Source organism: Eleutherodactylus coqui, chromosome 8 (genome assembly GCF_035609145.1).
Source record: "Eleutherodactylus coqui strain aEleCoq1 chromosome 8, aEleCoq1.hap1, whole genome shotgun sequence".
Lineage (NCBI taxonomy): Eukaryota > Metazoa > Chordata > Amphibia > Anura > Eleutherodactylidae > Eleutherodactylus > Eleutherodactylus coqui.
Genome location: NC_089844.1, coordinates 79,173,273 through 79,196,459, shown reverse-complemented (window position 1 = coordinate 79,196,459; position 23,187 = coordinate 79,173,273). Strand labels below are relative to the sequence as shown.

At 44.1% G+C, this 23,187-nt stretch overlaps 1 protein-coding gene across 1 annotated transcript in view; it reads right to left on the bottom strand.

Moving 5' to 3' along the window:
- Positions 1 to 23,187, bottom strand: part of STK39 (serine/threonine kinase 39) — a 410,115-nt gene that overhangs the window by 294,295 nt on the left and 92,633 nt on the right. Inside the window, exons 7-10 of the mRNA XM_066575910.1 lie at positions 20,610 to 20,711; positions 19,200 to 19,333; positions 8,695 to 8,743; positions 8,501 to 8,566 (exon numbers count right to left, since the gene is read on the bottom strand). Coding sequence (XP_066432007.1) covers positions 8,501 to 8,566; positions 8,695 to 8,743; positions 19,200 to 19,333; positions 20,610 to 20,711 — 351 coding nt within the window. The remainder of the gene's footprint in view (positions 1 to 8,500; positions 8,567 to 8,694; positions 8,744 to 19,199; positions 19,334 to 20,609; positions 20,712 to 23,187) is intronic.

Genomic DNA, 23,187 nt, shown 5'->3' with positions numbered 1-23,187 from the left:
CACGTAAATAGATGCATAGATTTATATTGCTCCGTATTACAGTCCGCAAAACATGAACTAAATATGGGCTAAAAATATGCTTGTCCGGTAGCGGCCTAAAGAAAAGTTTGACATGGATTCTGATGCTATTATGCCATGTCTGCCTGGAGACAGTCCATGATTAAACTCCTCCCCTCCAGAGAAGAAGAGATGAGATAAGCAGTGACATCACAGTCTTCCTCTAGATAGCTCCAGTCCCTTCTCCCTGCTACCTCTCTACACTCTTGTTTTATGTCTTATGTGTGACAATGCAAATGAGTCAGGTGACAACATATAATTTTACAGTTTAACACTGGAATTGGTCTTCAGCTTGCAGCTCTCTATCATCTCAAGTCATACAGATCTCCCACCTGACCTCTACAGCCAATGGGAAGTTGCATACAACATTTCACAGAGAAATACACAAACTGCAGTAATGCATGATAGCCAGTAGAGGTCGCCCTTATACCATCCAAATTACATAACTATTGGAACCATAACAAAGCTCATTGCAGCACAGAATAGAACCTGGACTTCCTCCTTAGGCTTTGCTCCTTCCTTGGGTCTGGGCTCTCGGTAATCTCGAGAACAGGAGTCGAGTTGAGGAAGGAACAAAGCTATGCTGTAGCTCAGAAGAGGAGGAAATAACAGTACATAGCCAATCTGCATGCATACTGGTGAAAGGAGGAAAGGAATGATTTTACATGGGACTGCATGTTGGATGGGACAGGAGAGTGGATATGAGATGTGCTGTACATGGGACTCTATTTCAGTGGGGTATGTTGAGGGGCCGAAGGTAGGCAAAGTGTTTAGTTGTTTTTTTTTACATGGGACTGTAAGAGGAGATGATGGGTCAGTGTGGTGTTTATATGAAACTGTATATTGGGGTTGAAGGAAGGGGAGTGATCTTTGTTTGCATGAGACTGGATAATGGAAGCGATAAGGGGATAGGGAACATGGTTTTTACATGGGACTGTAAGATGGAGACTGAAGAAGATCCACAGGGGGTTAGTAAAACAAGAAGGGGTCAAATAGTGGGCATTATAGCTGTAGGGGCCACAGATGGGTCAGCTTAACTAAGAGGGGCACTATTTACTATGGGAGAGTTACTGAGAGGGGCATTAAGGGGAGCAAGAGGAGCGGAAGAGTGTGCAGAAATGAGTTATAGCTGTGATGGTGGTCTGGGCCCAGATAGAGAAGTAAAGCATCGACAGACATCACCAATCAGAGAAGACGTCACCTGTGATCACAGGAGGTAACTGCACTGTAATCACTATCACTAGACTGTTATCCCATCTCATAAGCATCCAAAAGCCGTATGTACCCCAAAATGCCACTAGATGTTAGCAGATGTGAAAACTGCAATATTTAATCATTTGTGTTCGCATAACTAGACAACATAGCAAATGCCAAAAAATGAAAACACTTACCATAAAAATGAAGTGAATATAATTTCCCTTTAAACATCCCAGGTCCCAAAACGCCAACAAGTTCAGAACAGAACCCCCGCTGTATGAAACATATCTCTATATGATCCAGAACAAGTAACATTAATAAACTGCTATTTACAGAGAATATTTTAGGAACCTGATGAATGCTGCGACTCAACTCACTCCTGAAAGTACCTGAGCGATTAATCCCGCGGCAGCGCGGCCCGTCCCCGGGGACATTATTACACTGTGTGACCATTATATGGAATACCTGTACTTGATGGAGGAAAATATCAACATATCAGAGTAAAAGTTCCCCTCCGGAGATCGATTACACTCACACCGCTGAATGAATGGGCTTACACACGGCGACCTTCTAGCAGAGCACACAGGCGCTGCCTATATGTAGACGCTAGTGACGGAGGAAGCAAACACTCAATGCTGCTTTCCCAAAGCCAAATTATGACAAAATACAAGGTAGGGGGATATAGAGCAGAAACATACATCAGGTCAGGTGAAAGTGGTGGCCACAACTTATCATGTCACTCCCAAAATTGACTTTTAGCACCTGTCTACATTCATTTCAATGGGGCTGATGAGTGCAAGCCCTCGGCCATCACCAGCAGTCCCACTGAAGGTGAATGAAGTGGCAACACTCATGACCAACCATGGCTGCATTTAATAAATGGAGGTAGGGAAAAAAAGGGGGACACGGGACCCTCACTCTCAAGATTGATGGGGATCACCTCAATGAGACAGCCACTGATCAGACTTTTATCACCTATCCCGTGGATGGGTGATAAAAGTCAATTTTAGAAATACCACATTTTGTGCTGTATATCTGTTCAGGTGAAAACAAGCGTGCATGTGTATGGGGGTGTTAGGAGAGATAGTGGTCGTCCAAACGAGCATCCCGCAAACTGCTTTGCAAATAAGGTAGATGAAACAATGCCTCTGCAGCGCCACCTATTGGAAGGCAACATTCCTGCAAGTCAGTGTTAGACTCTTTATACAAGCCTTGTAACAGCTTTCTAATGTGCACGGGAGGCCTTACATGGGACTACTTTGACTTCAACGGTCTACTTCTGCTTATTGGTAGCATCAGGGTGCTTTCACACAGGATGGAATATTCAGCAGGATGTTGCAAAATATTCCGCTGTCAAAATCCGCAGACCTAAATATGGATTTTGATGTGATGTGAGTTGCTGGCAGGATTCAGCCATTTTTTATTTCATATCACAATCTGTACATTGGACATGCGGATTTTGTTGCAGATTTTTCCGAACGGTAGGAATATTCCACCCAGTGCATAAGTGCTCTTAGAGAGATTGTTTTCTTTCTTCTGTAGGAAAGCAATAATCCCGACTATGTTGCACAATGTAACATTCTGTACTATACCATGAATTGTTCTTGATTTCTATTTACATAAAACATCTGACCACAATGTTCCATGATCAATTTTTACTGGGATAATAAGCTATGCAACCCGTCCTGTTGAGGTCATTTCTATATTGAATGTTACATGACTGTCTGTGCATTATAACAACTATCTGTAACCATTTCCTTAGCCAACTAACAGTTTTGCCTGAATTATGCTTGGCCTTGAAGAAAAAGTTCTTACAGTTTAGCCGAAGCATCATTTAGGCACCATTCAGGCTGCTATTCTGAGGGCTCTATCTCTAGGGTAGATGAAAGGTAGAGTCAAGAGTATTGTCCTTAAAACAAGACCAACATTGCTGTTCTAGCTCCATTCTAGCCAAAGACAAAGCAGATTTAATTGGGAGATGCATGTACTAAGTTTGCAGGAAGAGAAGAATGACCCATACTATAAAAATTAACTGTAAAAACCAAGAAATACATGAAAAGCCTTTTTTGGTCATACAACCTCCCCAAAACAGGAACATAAAGTAATTTAAAAAGTCATATGCATCCCAAAATGGTACTACTGAAAACTACAAGCTGTCCCACACAAAAGCAAGTCCTTATACAGCAATGTGAGCAAAAAATAAAAAATGTTCTCGGTCTTGTAATGCAGTGCAATAGAAATAAAAGCTATGTTAAAAATAAGTTTTTGTGATATGCAAAAGTAGTGCAACAGAACAAAGGCTATATAAATTTGGTATTATTGTAATTGTAACAACCCACGATGTTATCATGTCATTTCTACTGCACGGTGCATGCTGTAAAAATAAATCCCCCAAAACAATTATGATATTGCTATTTTTTTTGCACGCCCCGCCAAAAAATGAATACAATTTATACATGATATTTTTTCCAAAATGGTTCCTATATAAGGTACAACTCGTCCTACAAAATACAAGTCTATACAGCTACATTCAAGAAAAAAAAGAAAAAAAAGTTATGAGCGCTGGAAACAGAGGGTCAAAAAAGTTTACTGGTCATTAAAGTGGTTGTACCAGAATCAACTTTTATGACCTATTCATAGGATAGGTGATAAACGTCTGATAGATGGGGGTCTCACCACTGATCCCCGTGAATGTGGGTTCCGCGTTCCTCTCTTCTCATCACTATGGGGATGCTTCTCCTACCTACAGCAACGTCAGATTGAATGGAGCAATGGACACATTAACTTCAATGGGGTGATGGAAATAGCTGAGTCGTGGGCTATATCCGGCAGTCTCATTGAAAATGAATGGAGCGGCAACGCATATCCACAACTACTGTTCCATTCAATCTCCTTCTTCTCCAGGAGAGGGCTATGCAGTAAGTCAGCAGTGAGGAGGAATAAGGACACAGGATCCCTGTTCTCAGGATCGAACCCCTACCAATCAGACTTTTATCACTTATCTTAGGGATAGGCCATAAAAGTTGATTTAGATACAACCCATTTAAGCTCAAATTAGTTAAGTCACTATGGTGTTAAAATGCAATTAGGGCAGTTGAGTTATGCACCAACTATATTTACTTGAGATAAATTAAATATCTACAATAAGAAAGTGCAATGTTCAGGAAGAGTTTTCCAATTGCAATGTGATTGGTAGGGGTTAAATAATGAAATCTGTAGAAAAAAATGGAAAAACATGCGACTTTGTACTTAAAATGTGCGTTATAATAGATCTAATAGTTCAAGGTCCGTTTAAGGGGACAGGTCCAAGACTTGAGTGTATCAGACCCATCCCCCAGAAAGTCACCAATAGTTTTCGTCTTACTGTAAGCCATACATTCGCCTCTTCAAGTGAGCACACAGCCGCTAACAACATTGCCCGGGAAAGGTGTTCAGGTTTTTATAGATAGAAATTCAAGAGATTTACATATCAGATGGCACTTGGTAAGACACTTTGGTGGCAATGATGATAATGAGATCTGAAAGAAGACACATGGCTCTGGGCAATAGCAAGCTTTAACCTACATCACACAAACAGAGGGCGGCAAACCAGTTCATTTTTTTCCCCGGCAGCCAAGAAGAAGCGGATATTAAGCCTGTGAAAATAATATCTTACTATAATGATCAACCTGCCAGGATGCAGCCTTGGGTATATAGATGATGCTTGTTGCCATTTATTAAGAACACAGAACAAGTCAAAGTCCAGCAAAAATCATCTGTTATATATACTAAACACATAGTACATGATATAGAGATGATATACTGCAAATGGCTTAAAGAGATCCTGTCACCAACATAAGGATCGGTAAATTGAGATATCTTCCAAGGGCAATATTACTACTAAAATTCACTGCTTAAAGACTGCCCAGCAGGAGGTCCAGCTCCTTAAACTGAACATATAGCGCAAGTTTAAAGGAGTTGGACCATTTCTAGCTGTTTTTCTGCAGGAAGCAGACAGCTCTGTGCATTGCGTAGTAGTGAGGGTTTGTAGTGCAGGTCGATTCCCATTCACTTCAGTAGGACTCTGCTTGCCGTTCTAACCAATCCACAATGGACGGAGCTGTCCGCTTCTTGCTGCAAAACTTCTAGAAGTGAGACATCTTCTTTAAACCAGCTGCCTTAGGAATCAAGTAGCCAAATAATGAAGAATAATACCTGTTATGTTTGAGTTAGAAGCCTAAAACAAACACATCGTGTGATTGTGAAGTATACAGAAGTTGAGGTGTAGAAGTTTTTTAGACGACTCTAAAGGATCCATGTATGCCTTGTGCCTATGTATTGTCAGTGTCTTCTATGTGAATGAATATGATGTGTATTGCACAGCTGCAGCACTGAATGGGTTACTGTCTGGGTTATGTCTGGAAATGTATCTTGTATGTCATGTGACCTTTTTTTTATATATGTGGCTGCAAGGTGCATGAGTGAGGTCTTTTCCATCGGCCTTCTGCTTTAGATACCCAAGTCAGGAGCCTGTCTGCACACAGACACCTTTAGTCTGTGTGTAGGGAAGATGGAGGAAGCTGAGCGGATGGCATATGTGTGTCTTGGGTCCCTTCTACCCAAGCCCTGTAACTGAAGAGCAAGAAAGGAGCTGCTAACCAGCAAAACCCCACCGTGCAGCACTGAGTATATGATCTACCCCGTGAGTGTGACCTGCTAGAGAGTTGGAGAGTGCAAGATGAACAGCGTCCGGGACCAGGAAACGACAGATAACTAGGCCTGTGTAATCCCTCTGTCCTCCTGTGATTCCTGTCACACCACGAGTCCTCCTGCACCAGTGTCTTGCTGGGGAATTTAAATTGTGTGGCCTGTTCTTCACGATTATTTCAGTTATTTTGCAAGTAAACAGCTCTACCGCCCGTTCCTGGTTTAGCCTTTAAATATCAACTGTCTGTGCGTGGACTCTTTATTGCATTGTCTAGAATTCACTGCAGAGGATGGAACGGTGGCGTCACACGTGACAAGAAACTAAGGTAAACCACAGTTGGGGTTACCCCCATTTAATAGCCTGTCCTCAGTCCCTTGGATGTGTCTCTAGTTACCCTCCACATGGGAGATGGTAGAGCCCCGTGACAAGGCCCAAACTCTACTCTGCTGTCTCCTCGGCTGGGACCTGCTCTTTGGACGCTGCAATTGGACATAAGCGTAGTCCAAAAGGGTGGATATACACTCTAGTAAGAACTCTGTGAAGAAAATGGCCAATACAAAACTAAACAAAGGGTAAAATGTAAATCTCACCCTAATGTACTAATACGGGAAAAACACTGCCTAAAGCAAGGCAATTTTTCTGATGAGGACAGTCCACATCCAGAACCCGGGAGCTTCCTAAACAGTCCCTAGATTGTAAAGGGGTAGACAAAGGCCAGACGTTAATAGGAATAGTTACCACAGCATAGGAAGCAGATTTACCACCACAATACAAGTATGAACACCAGGGATTTATCTGAATAAAGAATAACACTAAGAGGATGTGGACTGGAGCAGAACTTCACCAACAGAGGAATAACCGGCGCCCTCTGAGAGGAGGTGCCAGAAAAAAAAAATTATATATATATACACATACATACACACACACACACACACTCACACACACACCAATACAACAACACCTCCCCACTAACCAATCAGATCAGACCACACACCATCAGATGACCGTGGATTGGTTGGCATCCAGCATCAAATGTCAGGGTGCATACACCAGCGCCACTATCACATGGGCCAGGGTGATGTCACAATGACAGCCTGGACACACCTCTGTGTTGTGGATGTTGTGCCATGACAATACCAAATCATATGAATACAAATTTTCATGTAACACTATATGACTGCCAAAATAATTAGAATAGAAAAAATATGTTGTGCTAATTTTATAAAGTATAGACCTAAAAATTCTAAATAAAAAAGGCAAAACTAATACAAAATCATAAAAATGTTGAAAAAAGAAATCTGCACTGCTTGTGGAAAAAAATGCCACACAATTCATGTCACTAGCCTAACAAATAAAAGAGTAAGCACTAGGGATGAGCTAGTATACTCGCTAAGGCACTACTCGCTCGAGTAATGTGCCTTAGCCGAGTATCTCCCCGCTCGTCGCGAAAGATTCGGGTGCCGCCGCGGGGCGGGGAGCTGCGGGGGAGAGCAGGGAGGAACGGAGGGGAGATCTCTCTCTCCCTCTCTCCCGCCCGCTGCCCGCCGCAACTCACCTGTCAGCTGCGGCGGCCCCCGAATCTTTAGGGACGAGCAGGGAGATACTCAGCTAAGGCACATTACTCGAGCGAGTAGTGCCTTAGCGAGTATACTCGCTCATCCCTAGTAAGGATATGCTCACACAATAAATTCGCACCAAAATCTGTGTGTGGATTTTTTAATGTGGATTTTCAACTCACTGCATTACAGTAAATGAATTTCACAGTGAGAATCCGCGACATCTTTGCAGCAAATAGAGCACGGAAGGGATTTCCAAACTTCTAGCATAAGTATCCGCTGCATATTTTTTCCACTTCAAGCAAATGCAGTTTATTAAAACCCCATTCACTTACATTGTACTATACATTGCTGCGGAATACCAGCTTACACCTCTCAGCGGAAATTCCACACCAATTCCACTGTGTATGACCCTACTTTTACAGCTATTGAACTAGCTCGTACTGAAAAAAAGCCAGGCGTTCTTGCACATGAAGCAACAATTCAGTTCTGATAACTTCTGCTAAACGATTCATCTTTCAGCACTGCTGTCTTCACATTGGTGCCACCTACATCACCCATCATCTGGGGCAGATGCCCCGCCCTAGCTACACCCCTGAGGAAAGAGACGTACAATATAACACCCCACATATTCCTATTTGTATATGTAGTTTTCTCTCTCTCCTCTAGATTTCCTACTGGCATTGAGTGCATTCACATCATTCCAAACTTCTGTGGCTTTTCCTATTCCTGAGCTGATCCTTTTATTAGGTCTATCTCATAAAACTGGAAGACCAGATAAATACTCTATTTATAGTAGATCTGGTAACCACAAAAATATCCTAATTTTCTTTGTTCCTGTCCTATACTGCATTTAATGAAAGTAAAGCCTAGATGTCTTCTGTATGTTTCACAGGGGATATCCAGTAATGTCTATCTGGGAAGTCGCTTGTAGTCGGAGGACTCGGCCATACTGGATAGATGTAGACGGATGTCATGTGGAGCTACAGGATTTGGATCTTACCTTTTTTCCTCTCTGAGAGATATTTGGTGTTTTGATGAGGAGTCTTTCTATGAGAAATTCCCTGTTCTGTAAAATTAGCAAAAAAAAAAATTAGTTCCATTCGTATTATTTCTCAAAAGGGATATGCAGTGACTGTGAACCTTCCTTAGTATTGGCACAACTCTTACAATCACACAGTATGATGGGACACATACCTTGGCTTTCTGGAAGAATTTACATTTTAGAAGTTCTGCTGCCGTTGGCCTGCAAAAAAAAAAAAAATCAAATCAAAATACTAATTTTTTTTTTACAAGGAATCATTAAAGGGGTTGTCCAGGATTTTTTCTATTGATGACTTATGCTAGGCAGAAATTGCTTGCCTTATGGTAGAGGTTTAAACTGCACCTAATTGATGCTGCCTGGAATTCTCCGTTATTTGAGTTTACATCCCGTTGCGTTAAGTACCATGCGTCCATGACAAAAACTTCCATCCTCTGCCATTGAGGGGTTAAAACCACATATTTTTCTAATCTGTTTTTATTTTTTTGATTGTAGGTTTTTTATTTTATTGTCTGCACGTGACTATGGGGGCAGCCATCTTGCCTGAGCTCCAATTAACAGCAGGCTCACAGTGAACATAAGGGAACCCACTGACTTTTACGGTAGAGTGATGTGGATGTGGGCATGTTCTGTAACCAGTGCAGGGAGAGAGAGGAGTTGAGCTGTGACCGTTTCTCCTATTGTGAATGGTGGATCTATATGTGTTACCAGGGGCGTAACTAAAGGCTCAGGGGCCCTGATGCAAAACATGAACTGGGGCCCCCCCCTCTATCTGTATCTGTACCCGTACCCATACCTAAACCATGCTGCACAGAGACACAATGTTACCATACAGCGCGGCGCGTCGCGTCGCGTCGCTCTGGCGTCGGCTCCGGCGGCCTGGAGCACTGTGTCGAGGTTGTCCCAGCAGCTGTGGGCGGCGGCATGGGCGTGTCCGCCCGTAGGGTGCCGCCCGCCCTCCTCCGCTCTTATACAGCAGTGGGCGGAGTTGCCTCCTCCCACTCTCCGCCCCTGGGCGGAACCTTGTGGTTAAAAGACTGGCAGTGAAGTGAGCTCACTGCCAGTTATTAGTTCTGTATGCACCTAGCCAGTCTGTCTGCGGTTCTCCTCAGTCAGTCCCTAGTTGTCGGTCAGCTCCCTCTGGTCCCCTGTTACTCAGTCTGTTTTAGTTGGTTCTGTTTGCCTCTAATCTAGTCTGGCCCAGTCAGCACTAGTTGCTATCCAGCACCCTGCCAGTTTGCCTGTGAGTTCCATCTCCAGCCTTGTCAGTTTTGTCGGTCTGATTCATCTGCCTCCTCTGTCGGCACTCTGTTCCCCCCAATTAGGTAGGTTCCTGCTTGTCAGTCGCCAGGTCCCTAGCCAGGGCAGGGACCGCCGTCCAGTTGTCCGCCTGGGGTTAGCCAGGGCCGAGGCAAGTAGGCAGGGACAGTGGGGGTGCGGGAGATCAGGGCACCCCAACTGGCGCTCGGGGGGCAGATGTGCCGTAACATAATAACTGGCCCTTAAAATACTGTTTTTCTTTTCATGGCGGCGATCAGCGCCCTTGCAAACCAGCTGCAAGACCTGGTGCCGGTGATCCAGGATTTGGCAGTTCGCATGGTGGCCCAGGAGCAGTGGGCGTTGTCGCAGGGGCAGAACGCCTCTACCTGTCCCGAACCCAAATGCCCTCTTCCTGAGGTGTTCTCTGGGGAGAGGAACAAGTTTTTTGTTTTTCAACAGGCGTGTCGCCTGTTTTTTCGGATGCGTCCCCGCTCTTCCGGCTCGGAGGTCCAGAGGGTCGGGCTCATAATGTCCCTGCTGCGGGGCTCTGCCCAGACTTGGGCCTTTTCCATTCCCGAGGGTTCCCCCTCCCTGCATTCGGTGGACTCCTTTTTTCAGGAACTCGGGGGCATCTTCGATGAACCGGATAGAGTGGGGTTGGCGGTTTCACGGTTGCTGGCGCTGCATCAGGGGTCGCTTTGTGTGGAGGATTATTGCTCCAGTTTCAGACGCTATGCGGGTGATACTGCATGGAACGATAGCGCCCTGAAAGACGTTTTTATGCAAGGTCTCTCGGACGCGGTCAAAGAACTGTTGATCTCCCATCCCGTTCCCGGGTCCTTAAAGGAGGCTATGGAGTTAGCAGTGAAGGCAGATAGGAGGCTCAGGGCTGGGAAGCAAGATAGACTGACCCATAGAGTCAGGGAGGTCATTTGTCCTGTTCCCTCCCCGTCCGTACCAGTCTCTGTTCCCGAACCTATGGAACTGGACCTGCTGGACCCCGAGGAGCGACGCCGGATTCGGTTATTACATCATCTCTGTCTCTACTGCGGGAAAGCTGGACATCGGGTGATAACCTGCCCCCGGAGGCCTCAGCGTCCACAGTCTGAATCGGCAGAAAGACTTCCAGTCCTAGGCGATTGCAGGGAGGGTCGCCTAGGACCTCAGGTACGTCCTAGACTTCTGATACCCTGCCAGGTTAGATTCCGGAACTTCTCCCGCCTAGGGCAGGCGTTTATTGATTCCGGAGCAGCTGCTAACCTGATAAGCATGTGTCTCGTTGAGCCCCTGAGGGCTGAATTTGTGGCGCTAAAGACGCCAATTCGTTTTGCTAGCATTGATGCTACTCCTCTTGCTTCGGGCTTGGTACGATGGAGGACCCCAGTGTTACAACTCACGGTGGGGGGTCGCCATTCGGAAGGTCTATCGTTCCTGGTAATGGAGAAAATGTCGGTAGACATGATACTAGGGATGCCGTGGCTGGCGTTGCACAACCCCCAATTCGATTGGGCCACTGGGGAGCTAACCCAGTGGGGGCCGTCCTGCCATAGCCATTGCGCTCCCCCTCCTCCCTGCTCAGTCGATACCGCACTCAGTCCCCGAGGTATCACTTACCCTCACACCCCGTCCGCCCGTCCTGCTGCTGATGTCGCCGCCGGTGCGCTGCAGGGGGGACGGAAGAAAGGGGTGGGGTCTCGTATGCAGTTGCATTGTGAGGAGAGTCGGTCGGTATTTGAGCCGTACAGGGTGGGACAGAAGGGGTACCGGTCCTCTGGAAATCGCAAAAGGAGGGGTCGCACGGGGTGCCATAAGTCTTTGTTGAAACCTGTTGTCTCTTCGGTGATGCCCACCTCCGGTCCCCCGCCGCCCACCCTGGTCTGTGATGAAGTTGAACACAAGGCCCAGGAGGTCCTGGATTCTTGCCGGGGTCCAGGAACCGTACAATATTTGGGGGCCCGGAAGAGTTTTTTGGAGTATGATAGCTCAGATGACAGTGATTTTAAAATTGGAGTTGCCGCATATTTTGAAGGCAGCGTCATTGGGAGTGAGGATGGGACAAGAGATAGTGGTGAACCTTCGGGCATTGACTCGGAAGACGACCTGAAACGCGACGATATGTCAACGGTTGGTCCTGAAGAAGATGTAGAAAGGAGAGCCCCTGAAGGAAATGGGGCAGCCACAGGCTACCAAAGTCATGGACCTGAGGATCAGTCCATGGTGACCGCTCGGGAGGGTCACATTCTCGGGTTGGTACAGCGTTTTCATAGCCGTTTTTTGGATAAGCCTGGTCGAGTTTCCGGGGGCCCGGAGGTCCCCCGTCAGAGGGGGGGTAATGTTACCATACAGCGCGGCGCGTCGCTCTGGCGTCGGCTCCGGCGGCCTGGAGCACTGTGTCGAGGTTGTCCCAGCAGCTGTGGGCGGCGGCATGGGCGTGTCCGCCCGTAGGGTGCCGCCCGCCCTCCTCCGCTCTTATACAGCAGTGGGCGGAGTTGCCTCCTCCCACTCTCCGCCCCTGGGCGGAACCTTGTGGTTAAAAGACTGGCAGTGAAGTGAGCTCACTGCCAGTTATTGGTTCTGTATGCACCTAGCCAGTCTGTCTGCGGTTCTCCTCAGTCAGTCCCTAGTTGTCGGTCAGCTCCCTCTGGTCCCCTGTTACTCAGTCTGTTTTAGTTGGTTCTGTTTGCCTCTAATCTAGTCTGGCCCAGTCAGCACTAGTTGCTATCCAGCACCCTGCCAGTTTGCCTGTGAGTTCCATCTCCAGCCTTGTCAGTTTTGTCGGCCTGATTCATCTGCCTCCTCTGTCGGCACTCTGTTCCCCCCAATTAGGTAGGTTCCTGCTTGTCAGTCGCCAGGTCCCTAGCCAGGGCAGGGACCGCCGTCCAGTTGTCCGCCTGGGGTTAGCCAGAGCCGAGGCAAGTAGGCAGGGACAGTGGGGGTGCGGGAGATCAGGGCACCCCAACTGGCGCTCGGGGGGCAGATGTGCCGTAACACACAACTTGAAGCTTTTGGTCCCCAATGCAAAACCTGTAACAGTGCCCCGAACTATAATGCTTTATTCATAGTACTGGGCTCCCTATATGGAGAAGAGAGGCCTTATGGCCCCCCTAAGGCTCCTGGGCCCGGGTGCAACCGCATCCCCTGCACCCTCTATAGTTACGCACCTGTGTGTTACCTATATAGAGGCGTCACCAGGCGTCATTGTAATCCTGCCTGTGATGATAATGAGTTGGTTGCTGAAAAAGTTCTATCTACAGCACAGCACGTGTCAGACTATTATTAGGCTCTGTGGTCAGTGTGAAAACTGTAGGATTTTAGGTTTTCTTTCAGTATAGATTTTGGCATAGGAAATTTAAAAAAACCAAATCACCAAAAATTCTTAAAACTATGTTTAACATAAGAACTTGCTTTATACTATAAGTCATTTTCTGATGACACATTCCCTTTAAGAAAAATTCAGTGCATATCACCATGTGATTTTTGCGGATAACCTTTTTATTTTTCCTTTTGTAGCACAAGACAGTCTAAAAATTAGACCGATAAACAAACTGTCAGAGAATTTATTTGTTTTTGCACAATTCAGACAACAAAATACTTCAGCTCCGCTTATCTCTCTATTCAGTCGATGCTCTATGACCTCGCTGTATTTCTGTAGAAGAGATAAAACAACAAACCCTGGTGACTGTAATAAGAGAAAAATAACATTAATAACCGAAAAAAAGAAAAGCAGACGGATTTCTTTTTTAATCTACAATCCTCTTTTTCCAAAGAGAGGACTCATTGGAGGAGTTACTGCTGCTGAGAGTTACTTAAGGCAAAACAAAAAAGCAATGGTGGGAGCTTGTGAGAGTGGTTAGTGTAAAGTGTGCGGCTTTTAAGTGTGTGTGACTTAAAATCGGGTGATTTTAGAAGGGAGTTACACATCTATTTACTATTAATTTTTCCTTGCATAAATTACTTAATTTTTATTTGTACCATCCTTATTTAGAATGTGCTAGATGGTTGACAATGTAGTTACAAGCCACTGATCAGACCACACATGGAATATTGTGGACAGTTTTGGGCACTGGTACTCAAGGAGGACATACCAGAGCTTTAGCGGGTACAAAGGCGGACAACTAAAGCAATAAACGGAATGGGCGGACTACAATACCCAGAGAGGTTATCAAAATTAAGATTATTTATTTTAGAAAAAAGACATCTAAGGGGCAACCTAATAACTATGTATAAATATATCAGGGGACAATACAGAGATCTCTCCCATCATCTGTTTATACCCAGAACTGTAACAAGGGGGCGTCCTCTGCATCTAGAGGAAAGAAAGTTTCTACACCAACACAGAAGGGGGTTCTTTACTGTAAGAGCAGTGAGACTAAGGAACTCTGTGCCTGAGGAAGTGGTGATGGGGAACTCACTAAAAGAGGGGCCTGGAAATCTTTCTTGAGTGTAAAAATACTACGTTATAGTCACTGATTACTTCAGAAGGGTTGTTAATTTAGGAATTATTGGAATGGGGAAGGTTTTTTTGCCCCTAAAATGAGGAAAATTGACTTCTACTTCAAGTTTTTATTATGTTGAGTTCTAAATTCCCTTCTTTCCTCCACACAAGCCTCAATTATAAAATTCTGGTTGCCTGAAGGTGCCACATGAGGGGCTCGTTGAATTCATATGGTATTTATACAATGTCCATTAAAATCGATGGTAGCAACATCAAAAAGACTCCAATTTCTGGATAAAATTCTGTCCCTGGAAAGGAGGGGGTATATAAACTGCAGTTGTTCTCTGCTGCTCCTCCAATCCACAAGTTCTAAGCCCTGTTTTAAGCCATTTAACATGGCCTTAACAATTTTCAAACTACCTAATGCACACTGCACACTGCTTTCTGATTGTCAATGATGATCATGTGAGCAGTGCCGACCAATCAGAGAACAGGTATAGTGTATAATTTGCTAAGACTCCAAATGCATTATGGTGATTAGGCAGTCTGTATATTCTGTCAGCCATGTTGGATGGGCAAGAACAGGATATTGTACCGGAAAATCAGAGGGCTGTCAAAGAAGAAAAACTGCAGGTCATATACACCTCTGTCCATGAGGTCCTGGGACAGAATTTTGACCTAAAATCAGAGGGTCACTTTAATAAAGTTCCATTTAGTGTATGTCTATTAGAGACCCTTTCCCGTTTACGATTCAAGCTTCCATGTATGAAAATTTGACCCATGACCCCAGAGTGCAACATAAAATCAAGTGAGTAATTTTTCCATCAATCAGCTTGAGTGTGTATCCATTTAGGATTGGGAAAGTGCAGCAATCCGAGTGACTTCTAACAAGGCCTGGTCATTGGTGCTAGACTAGCCAGGGCCAGGCTTTTATACATTAGCAGCCATTGCTGTCTAAGAGAAACAGGAAGTCAAGACTCCATTGGGCAAAAGACAACAAAAATTGTATCACTGAGCAGGGATAACTAAAACATTTCTATAGTGTGAGGACCCCAATTTCCCATATGTCATTTCCTTGTACCATTGGGACTAACATGGGGAAAATGGGACACTGGGGTCACAGATGACTTTTCAGGCTTTGAGTGATATAAGACTCCTATACAGGGATATATATTTTTGGTCTTATTTACCGATTGTAATATGACATTAAGGAGCACCAGATAACCATAACTAGAATCATGTGATCTGTGCCATTTTCCATCACTAAGTATTTAAATGACTGCGAAGAGACATTCACAGGAACATCTCCTGATTGAAAATACTGCGGGCTGTGATTATTTTTAGAGTTAACTCTCACAAATAATTGTGTTCTTTTAACAAACTTGGAGTCTTGTATCTGAGGTCTACAGAGGTTTCATACTGAATGCATTTAGAGTTAACCCCTTCATAACTAAACATTTTTAATTTTTTTGACCTTTGCTTTTTCGGCCCGCCTTCCAAGAGCTATAACTTTTCTATTCTCCCATTGACATGTCCTGGGAAAAAAAGCCCTCATATGGCTAAGTATTTTTTAATAGTAGCATTTAATGAACCATTTAATATATAGAAAAACTTTTAAAAATGTAAAAGTGAAGAGAGAAATGGAAAATTGTTCCATTTTTGGGGGTGTTCAGTTTTTACAGCATTCCCACTACAGTAAAAATGACGTATGAACTGAGTTCTACGGGTCAGTACAATACAGTGACCCCAAATTAATACAGTTTAATAGTTTTCTACTTTTAAAAAAGTAATTTTTTTCTTAAAATATAGCTTTTCATCGCCATATTTTGAGACCAATAACCTTTTGTTTGTTCGTCAATTGTGCGGTGTGAGGGCTCATTTATTTTCAGAATGAACAGTCGTTTTTATAGGTTCCATTTTAAGATCACTTTTTGTCTTTTTGATCACTTTTTATTCACATTTTTTGGGAGCTGGGAAAACAAAAACCCACAATTCTGGCGTTGTGTCTTTTTTTTTATGGCCTTCATCGTGCAGGATATATATTGCTATATTTTAATAGTTGGGTTTTTTTAAGTACATGGGGATAGCAAATATGTGGGGTTTTAGTTTTCATGTGAAAAATTAGAAAAGTTTTTTAACACTTAGTATATATTTTTGTTTTACTGTTTAAAAACTATTACATATTTATACACTTGAGAACTTGTGATAATTTGATCACTTGTACTTCAGTATTGCAATTTATAACTTTTTTTTATGTTGCCTTGATACGTGTCTATGCATGACAGCCAGCCCTGGAGCCTTCAATAGGCTTCGGGCTATCATGCTAGCCAATCAGCACCCCCTGATCATATTGCAGGAGGCGCTGATGTACCACGGAAAGTGGTCCGCCTCTCTTGCTGACTGTTTAAATGCGCTGTCAGCTTTGACTATTGCATCTAAAAAGTTAGCTTCTGTGATGTGAGCAAACTCAGTTGCTGGTGGCTGTCAGCAGTTCAAACAGGAGATAGCCACTGAGTATGGAGCGGACTCGGCTCCTAAGTCCACTACATACACCCTTCACGACCACATGACATATATTAGTGTTATGTAATCAAGACGGGGTTAAGGTCTCAAACACATTGAATTAAAGCGACCCTCTGGGCCTGGACAAACAAAGATGTCCAAACCAGTATCTCTGACTACCTGATGCAATAGTCTAATACATTACATACTGCTCTGACTGGTCAGTACTACTCATGTGCTCTAGTGTCTTAGACTAATGATGTCTACTAATACACATTGTGCTTGATACAGTCAGAAAAGCTGGTGCAGCCATCTTTGTTTGCCCAGGCCCAGAGGATGACTGCAATTTTGGACTAATCCAACAATTTGGGGAGACCATCAATCTATGGGGGCCTACCGACTCTCCTCCAATGTCAGATGCAAGGAGAAAGCATGTTTAAGTTCAATGTTTCATCCATTTGTTTTTAAGAAAGATAAGCAGCTGCCAGAGGTGACTAGTAGTATTGACAGCTGAAGGGGATTGGGAACGGTTCAGCAGGAATAGGTGTTGACGAGAAGAAAATTCGGCAGACAACAATTTGAAGTGTAGGACCATCTTAACTTTCAGGAGACTGTCATCAGCAACAATCATCATGGGAGATCCTCACCAGACAGGGGAATTTTTCCTGCTTGGGTTGTCAAAATTGCAGGAATATAGTCAAGGGGGACTTCACTACACACCTACACAGTGCTAAGATCAATAGGAATAAGGAGAGATATACCGTATTCCCCTGAAAATAAGACCCTGTCTTATATTACTTTTTGCCCCGAAAGAGGCGCTAGGTCTTGTTTTCAGGGGATGTCTTATTATACTTACCTAGCAGGCTCGGTCCAGGTCCCTCCCTCTGCTCTCCGCTTCTTGCAGTCTTGGCCGCTTCCAGTTCCCACCTCCAGGAAGTGATGGCTGTGATTGGTTCATCAAGCACTGCTCAGCCAATCAATGCACCACTCGATGAACCAATGTGATGGCTGTAATTGGTTCATCTAGCGCTGCATTGATTGGCGGAGCAGCAGTCGAAGAACCAATAACAGCCATCACATTTTGGAAGCAGGATTTATGAATTGGTTGAGCCGCAACATTGTTTGGCTAATTCATAAATCCTGCCTCCACAAAGCTAGGCCTTATTTTTAGAGTAGGGCTTATATTTCAAGCCTCCACAAAAATCCCGGCAGGGCTTATTTTCAGGGAAACATTATGTGCCGTTTGCATTATGTTGTGTATTTCATACATTGTTCATGTAGAACAAATGACAATGGAAATTAGGGAAAGAATAAACAAATAGAAAAGCACGATAAGATTTAAACTGATTGATGTTCCTCTGACAAGACATTTTGTGGAATGTGGTCATACAGTAAATCAATTAAGATTTAGAGGAATTGACCAAGTAGGAATATTAAAGGGTTAGTACCAGAATATCATATTATTGCCTACCCACAGAATTAGGGATAACTTGCTGATTAGTGGGTGTCTCATTATTGGGACCCCCGCCGATCTGGAGAACAGGACTCCTGTGTCCCACTTCCCCGTCACTGCAAGGGTTACTCTTTCCCTCACAGTGACGTCACTGGCTGAGCATGTGCAGTTAGTGCTCCATTCATTTCAATGGTAGTAGATTGCTGCTCGGGGTACTCGGCAGTCCCATTGAAAGTGAATGGAGCACTAGTGTGACCAGCACTCCATTCAATCTGCTCCTTACGGTGGCTGGTGGGGTGCAGAAACCCCGCAATTATGAGAGCTGGGGACATGGAACCCCTGTTCTTGAGATCTGCGGGGGTCTCAGCGGTGAGACCCACACCGATCAGCAAATTATGCCCTAGGGAATTGAAAGGGGATAACTTGCTATTCTGGTACAACCACTTTAATGAGGAGTGGAGATTGTCAAAATATTTTATGCATGGAGGAGTTGATATAGATATATACTTTACAGACACTGCAACCTCAGGGCTTAAATATTGAATTTAATATAGGCAATAATACGAGCATAATTTCTCCTTTAAAAGAGCACCTAGAACGTGAGTGAGGAGACTCATAAGCCCATGCATGCTCCTCTGGGAGATATGCAAATAGGAAGATGGAACAATACCTCTGCAGTGCCATCTATAGGCCTCTCACTAGCCAAGTCAGAAACTTACTGCACACTGATTACTGAAACAGCTGTCTGTGTATGATATTCTGGCTTGGCTTACAATTCCCAGTCATTTTTACAGAGCTTGTCTAAAAAGTCTGACATTGACTTGCAGGAATGTTGCCTTCTAATAGGTGGCGCTGCAGAGGTATTATTTCATCGTTCCATTCGAAAAAGGTTACTTATAACCCAAACGTTGCTGTTCTTCCGTACAGAGTTTGGGACTCAACGAAGATACCATATGAACATGCTAACACTGTGGATGAATTTTTCTTGGGAAAGATTTACAGTCACTTACCTCTTTGATGGGTCTTTCTGGAGACACAATGAAATTAGTTTCCTAAAGGACTTCCCATATTTCCTCATCATCTCCTTATCTTCTACTCCAGTTTCTAAAGTTGGAGGATCATTTTGCAAAGTCAACATGAGGACCTAAAGAATACATTAGATATTTATAGGACTGATACAACACAGTTGGAGGTTTAAAAGTTCATACGGCCTATAGCTTCAGGGTACGCCCACAGGCGACATATTTGCTAAGGTGGAAAACCTGAAAGTGTTATATGCAGTCTTGGTATGCATTCCAACCCACCTATTGCAAGATGGAAAATCGGTGGTGTATATCTGCAACCTAAATTGGCACATTGCAATCTAAAATCTACACTGCACCACTTTACTGCTACTGTAGTTCACTCTGGAGCTTCCGCACACAAATTCCTATGGGAAAAACCACTGTGTATTTGCTAGCATGTGAACATACCTTTAACCCACTAACAGTCACGGTAATATTGGAAAAACCTCCTGAAAATGTCATTTCTTTATTGTAGATTTAGAATTTATGTCTTGTGTAAATATATTTAGTGCAGAACTCAATCGTGTTACGCCCATTTTTACTCCCTTATTGACATAACTAATTTTAGCCTTAAGAACCAGTAAATCGTTTCCCCTTTTCTCTTCCAGTGGTCATAACTTTTTTTTATTTTTTCGTTAATCAAGCAACTTGTATTTGTGGAACAAGTTCTATTTTGAATGGAAACCGTTTTCAGGAACATTTAATGAAAAACTTCAACAAATTTTTTGTTGGGGGGCAAAATAAAAGTAATTTCTGCAATTTTTTAAATCCATTTTTAGTGTCAAACAGATACACTTTAATACAATCTCAAGGAAGATGTACAAAATAAATGCACATTTTGAGATTTTTTTTTTGGGGCATTCACCATGCGGTATAAAATAATATGTTAACTCCATTATTATTATCACAACAGCAAATTTATGGAGGCTTCCTTATGTTTTACGACTTTTGCAGAATATACTTAAATACTTGTTTTTGCAAAAAAAAAAAGTGTAACGACATTGCAAGACCAGAGCAGTTTTACATTTCTGTCGATAGAACTGTATGTGGGCTTGTTTTTTATAGGATGGTTTGTAGTTTTTATTGGTACCATTCTACGGTATATACTATTTTTAAGACCAGAATAGGACATGCCATTAGTTTTTTTCACATAAACCATCAGTCCATGTGAAAAAATGACCATGTGTATAGCCCCATAGGCTGTCATAGGGCTGCATATGGCCCCAAGATACACTAGAATTGATCTAGCCTAAAAGCTCATGTAACCATCTCTCAATGTAAAATTGGTACTGTTGTTCAGAACTCTTATGGGTTACTACAAGAATCAAGACCACTATTATACATAGGAACTCTTACCTTCATTGGAGGATACTTGTGATAAGGAGCTGATCCTGTGGCTAGTTCAATGGCTGTAATTCCAAAACTCCACATATCAGCTTTGAAGTCATAACCTCTAACCTAATGGGATGGAAATTAAAAGAGACTTGTTAGCGACAAACAGATGGCATAGGCCACCGCCACTCCAATACTCCACTATTATTTATACTACATTACTACTGTTCTCAGGAGTCGCGATTGAGCAGAATTTTGGCGGCTCAGACAATTCATAAATGTTGCTTCAACGACACAATGGCTGTGATTGGTTATCCAGCGCTGCCATCACACACTCCCCTTCAGCACCGCTTGCTCCTGTGTAGCACTGCCCCCTCTCCTTCAGCGCTACCATGCTGTCCCTTCAGCACCAGCCACCAGCCTGCTGTCCCTTAAGCACCGCTCGATGCAGTGTAGCACTGCCCACTCTCTTTTAGTGCTGCCCGCTGTCCCTTCAGCACCACCCGCTCTTCTTCAGCGCCGCCCACTGTCCCTTCAGCGCCACCCCCTCTCCTTCAGCGCTAACTGTTGTCCGTTCAGCACCACTCGCTGCAGTGCAGCACTGTCCGCTCTCCTTCAGCACCACCTGCTGTCCCTTTACCACCAGCTACTGTCCCTTCAGCACCGCCTGCTCTCCTTTAGCGCTGCCCCCTCTTCTTCAGTGCTGCCTGCTCTCTATCAGCACCGCCTGCTCTCTATCAGTGTCGCCTGCTCCAATGTAGCACCACCCGCTGTCCCTTCAGCATCGCCCCACTGTCCCTTGAGTGCCGCCCCACTGTCTCTTCTGTGCCGCTCCAGTGTCCCTTCTGCGCCGCCCCACTCTCCCTCCTGCATCGTCCACTGTCCACTCTGTGCCGCATCGCTGTCCCTTCTGCGCCGCACCGCTGTCCCTTCTGCGCTGCCTGCTGTCCCTTCTGCACCGCCTGCTGCCTTTCAGTAGCACCTGCTCCCCATCAGCACCGGCCGCTGTCATTCAGTACTAGTCCCTCTGCTTTAGTACCGCTCACTTAGCAATCATTCACTGTCCCCAGGCACGCGCCCATAGACTTAACATAGGAAATTTGGGCTGCCTTCACAGGTCACTGGCTGTACCAATCTCCAATTTTAGGATTGTAGGGCGGTGGTGAGGGTGTCACTAATCTAATGACACCAAAATTGTCCACCAAAGGTCAGACAAAAGGAGTCAAAGTGTGGTGGAGGAAAAGCCTGTAGGCTTACTTATATTAGATATGGTTATCATAGGGTTAGTCATTCTGCAAGTTGTAATTGTATTTGTGTTGTTAAACAACCTATGCCGCCTGCAGTAATAAATCATTGACTGTAATGTAAATCTCATTATCCTTTGCTTACAGAACTCTTTTATTTAATTGCTATTTGTATGCTTGGAGAACAATGTTTATTATGGGGATTTTTTGGGTAAGTAAAGGGCTTGTCCTCTAAGGATTACACATGGTAATCTGGGAAGTTGTCTTCAGAGAACAGGTTCGCCTCATTGATTAATCCCTTAATTGCATAAACCGATCACTTTTCATCTTTCTACTTTCTACTGTATAATTCAGCTAATATCATTCACACTTATCTATTTATTGTTTCCTGAAGGTAAGAAATTAAGGTGGAAGATTTTTCAAGATTTTCTGTGAGCAATTTAATTGAAAAACACTACAGACTGCTTTACTCGAGCCTGTAATAGCTGCTAACAGGGTAAAATGTTCCTTACACAGAAACTAGATCAGAGTCAATGGGGCCTATTAAACAACTCCTGGAAGCCAGAATTTTGGTATCCAGAAGGCACAGTTTTGGCCTACATGCCATAACTGACTTTTAGGGGTCGTACAATGCACCCCAACATGTTTTCAAACAGTGGGTGTGGCCCCACTTTAGGGGGTGTGGCCACATGTGGCCAATAGCTTGTACTGTAATCTACGCCAGAAACTGGTATAGATTATACCCAAAACCTACTCCAGCTCCTAGGTTTGTCATCTGGTACACAGAGATGCAGCTAGATAAAACAAATGTATTTAGAGGCTTGTGCTTCTTAAGGGGTGGTTCAGTTGTAAAACTGCTGATGGCATATCCTTAAGAAAGGCCATCAGTAACAGTTCATTGAGGGTCTACCACCGGGGATCTCCAGTAATCAGCTGTTCTCTCTGCTGGTGTGTACATGCACTGAGATGAGTTTGGCAGGAAGCAGACAGCTTCATCTCCACTGCAGTGGCCAAGCTTGGTATTGCAGGCAAAGCTCCCACTCAGTTCAATGGGAACATGGCCTGCAGCTGTCTGTCTCCTGCAGATATCAGCTCAGTGCACAAGCATTGTATAGGCTATCAATAGTTTGCAACTGCACAACCCCTTTAATACTTTTGTGGCTCATAGTACAGGGCTTACTTAGACCCGGGTGTGAAATGTCGGTCTAAGTAGATAACCCTCATTATACTTAGTGTGACTTTCAAGTAGTGTTCTGGGAAAAAAAAAACAGTGGGGCAGATTTACTCCTGATGTTGCAGGAGGTTGCTGCAGTTCTAATGACACTAAATAGACCGCAAGGCTATAAGGGTGCCAAATG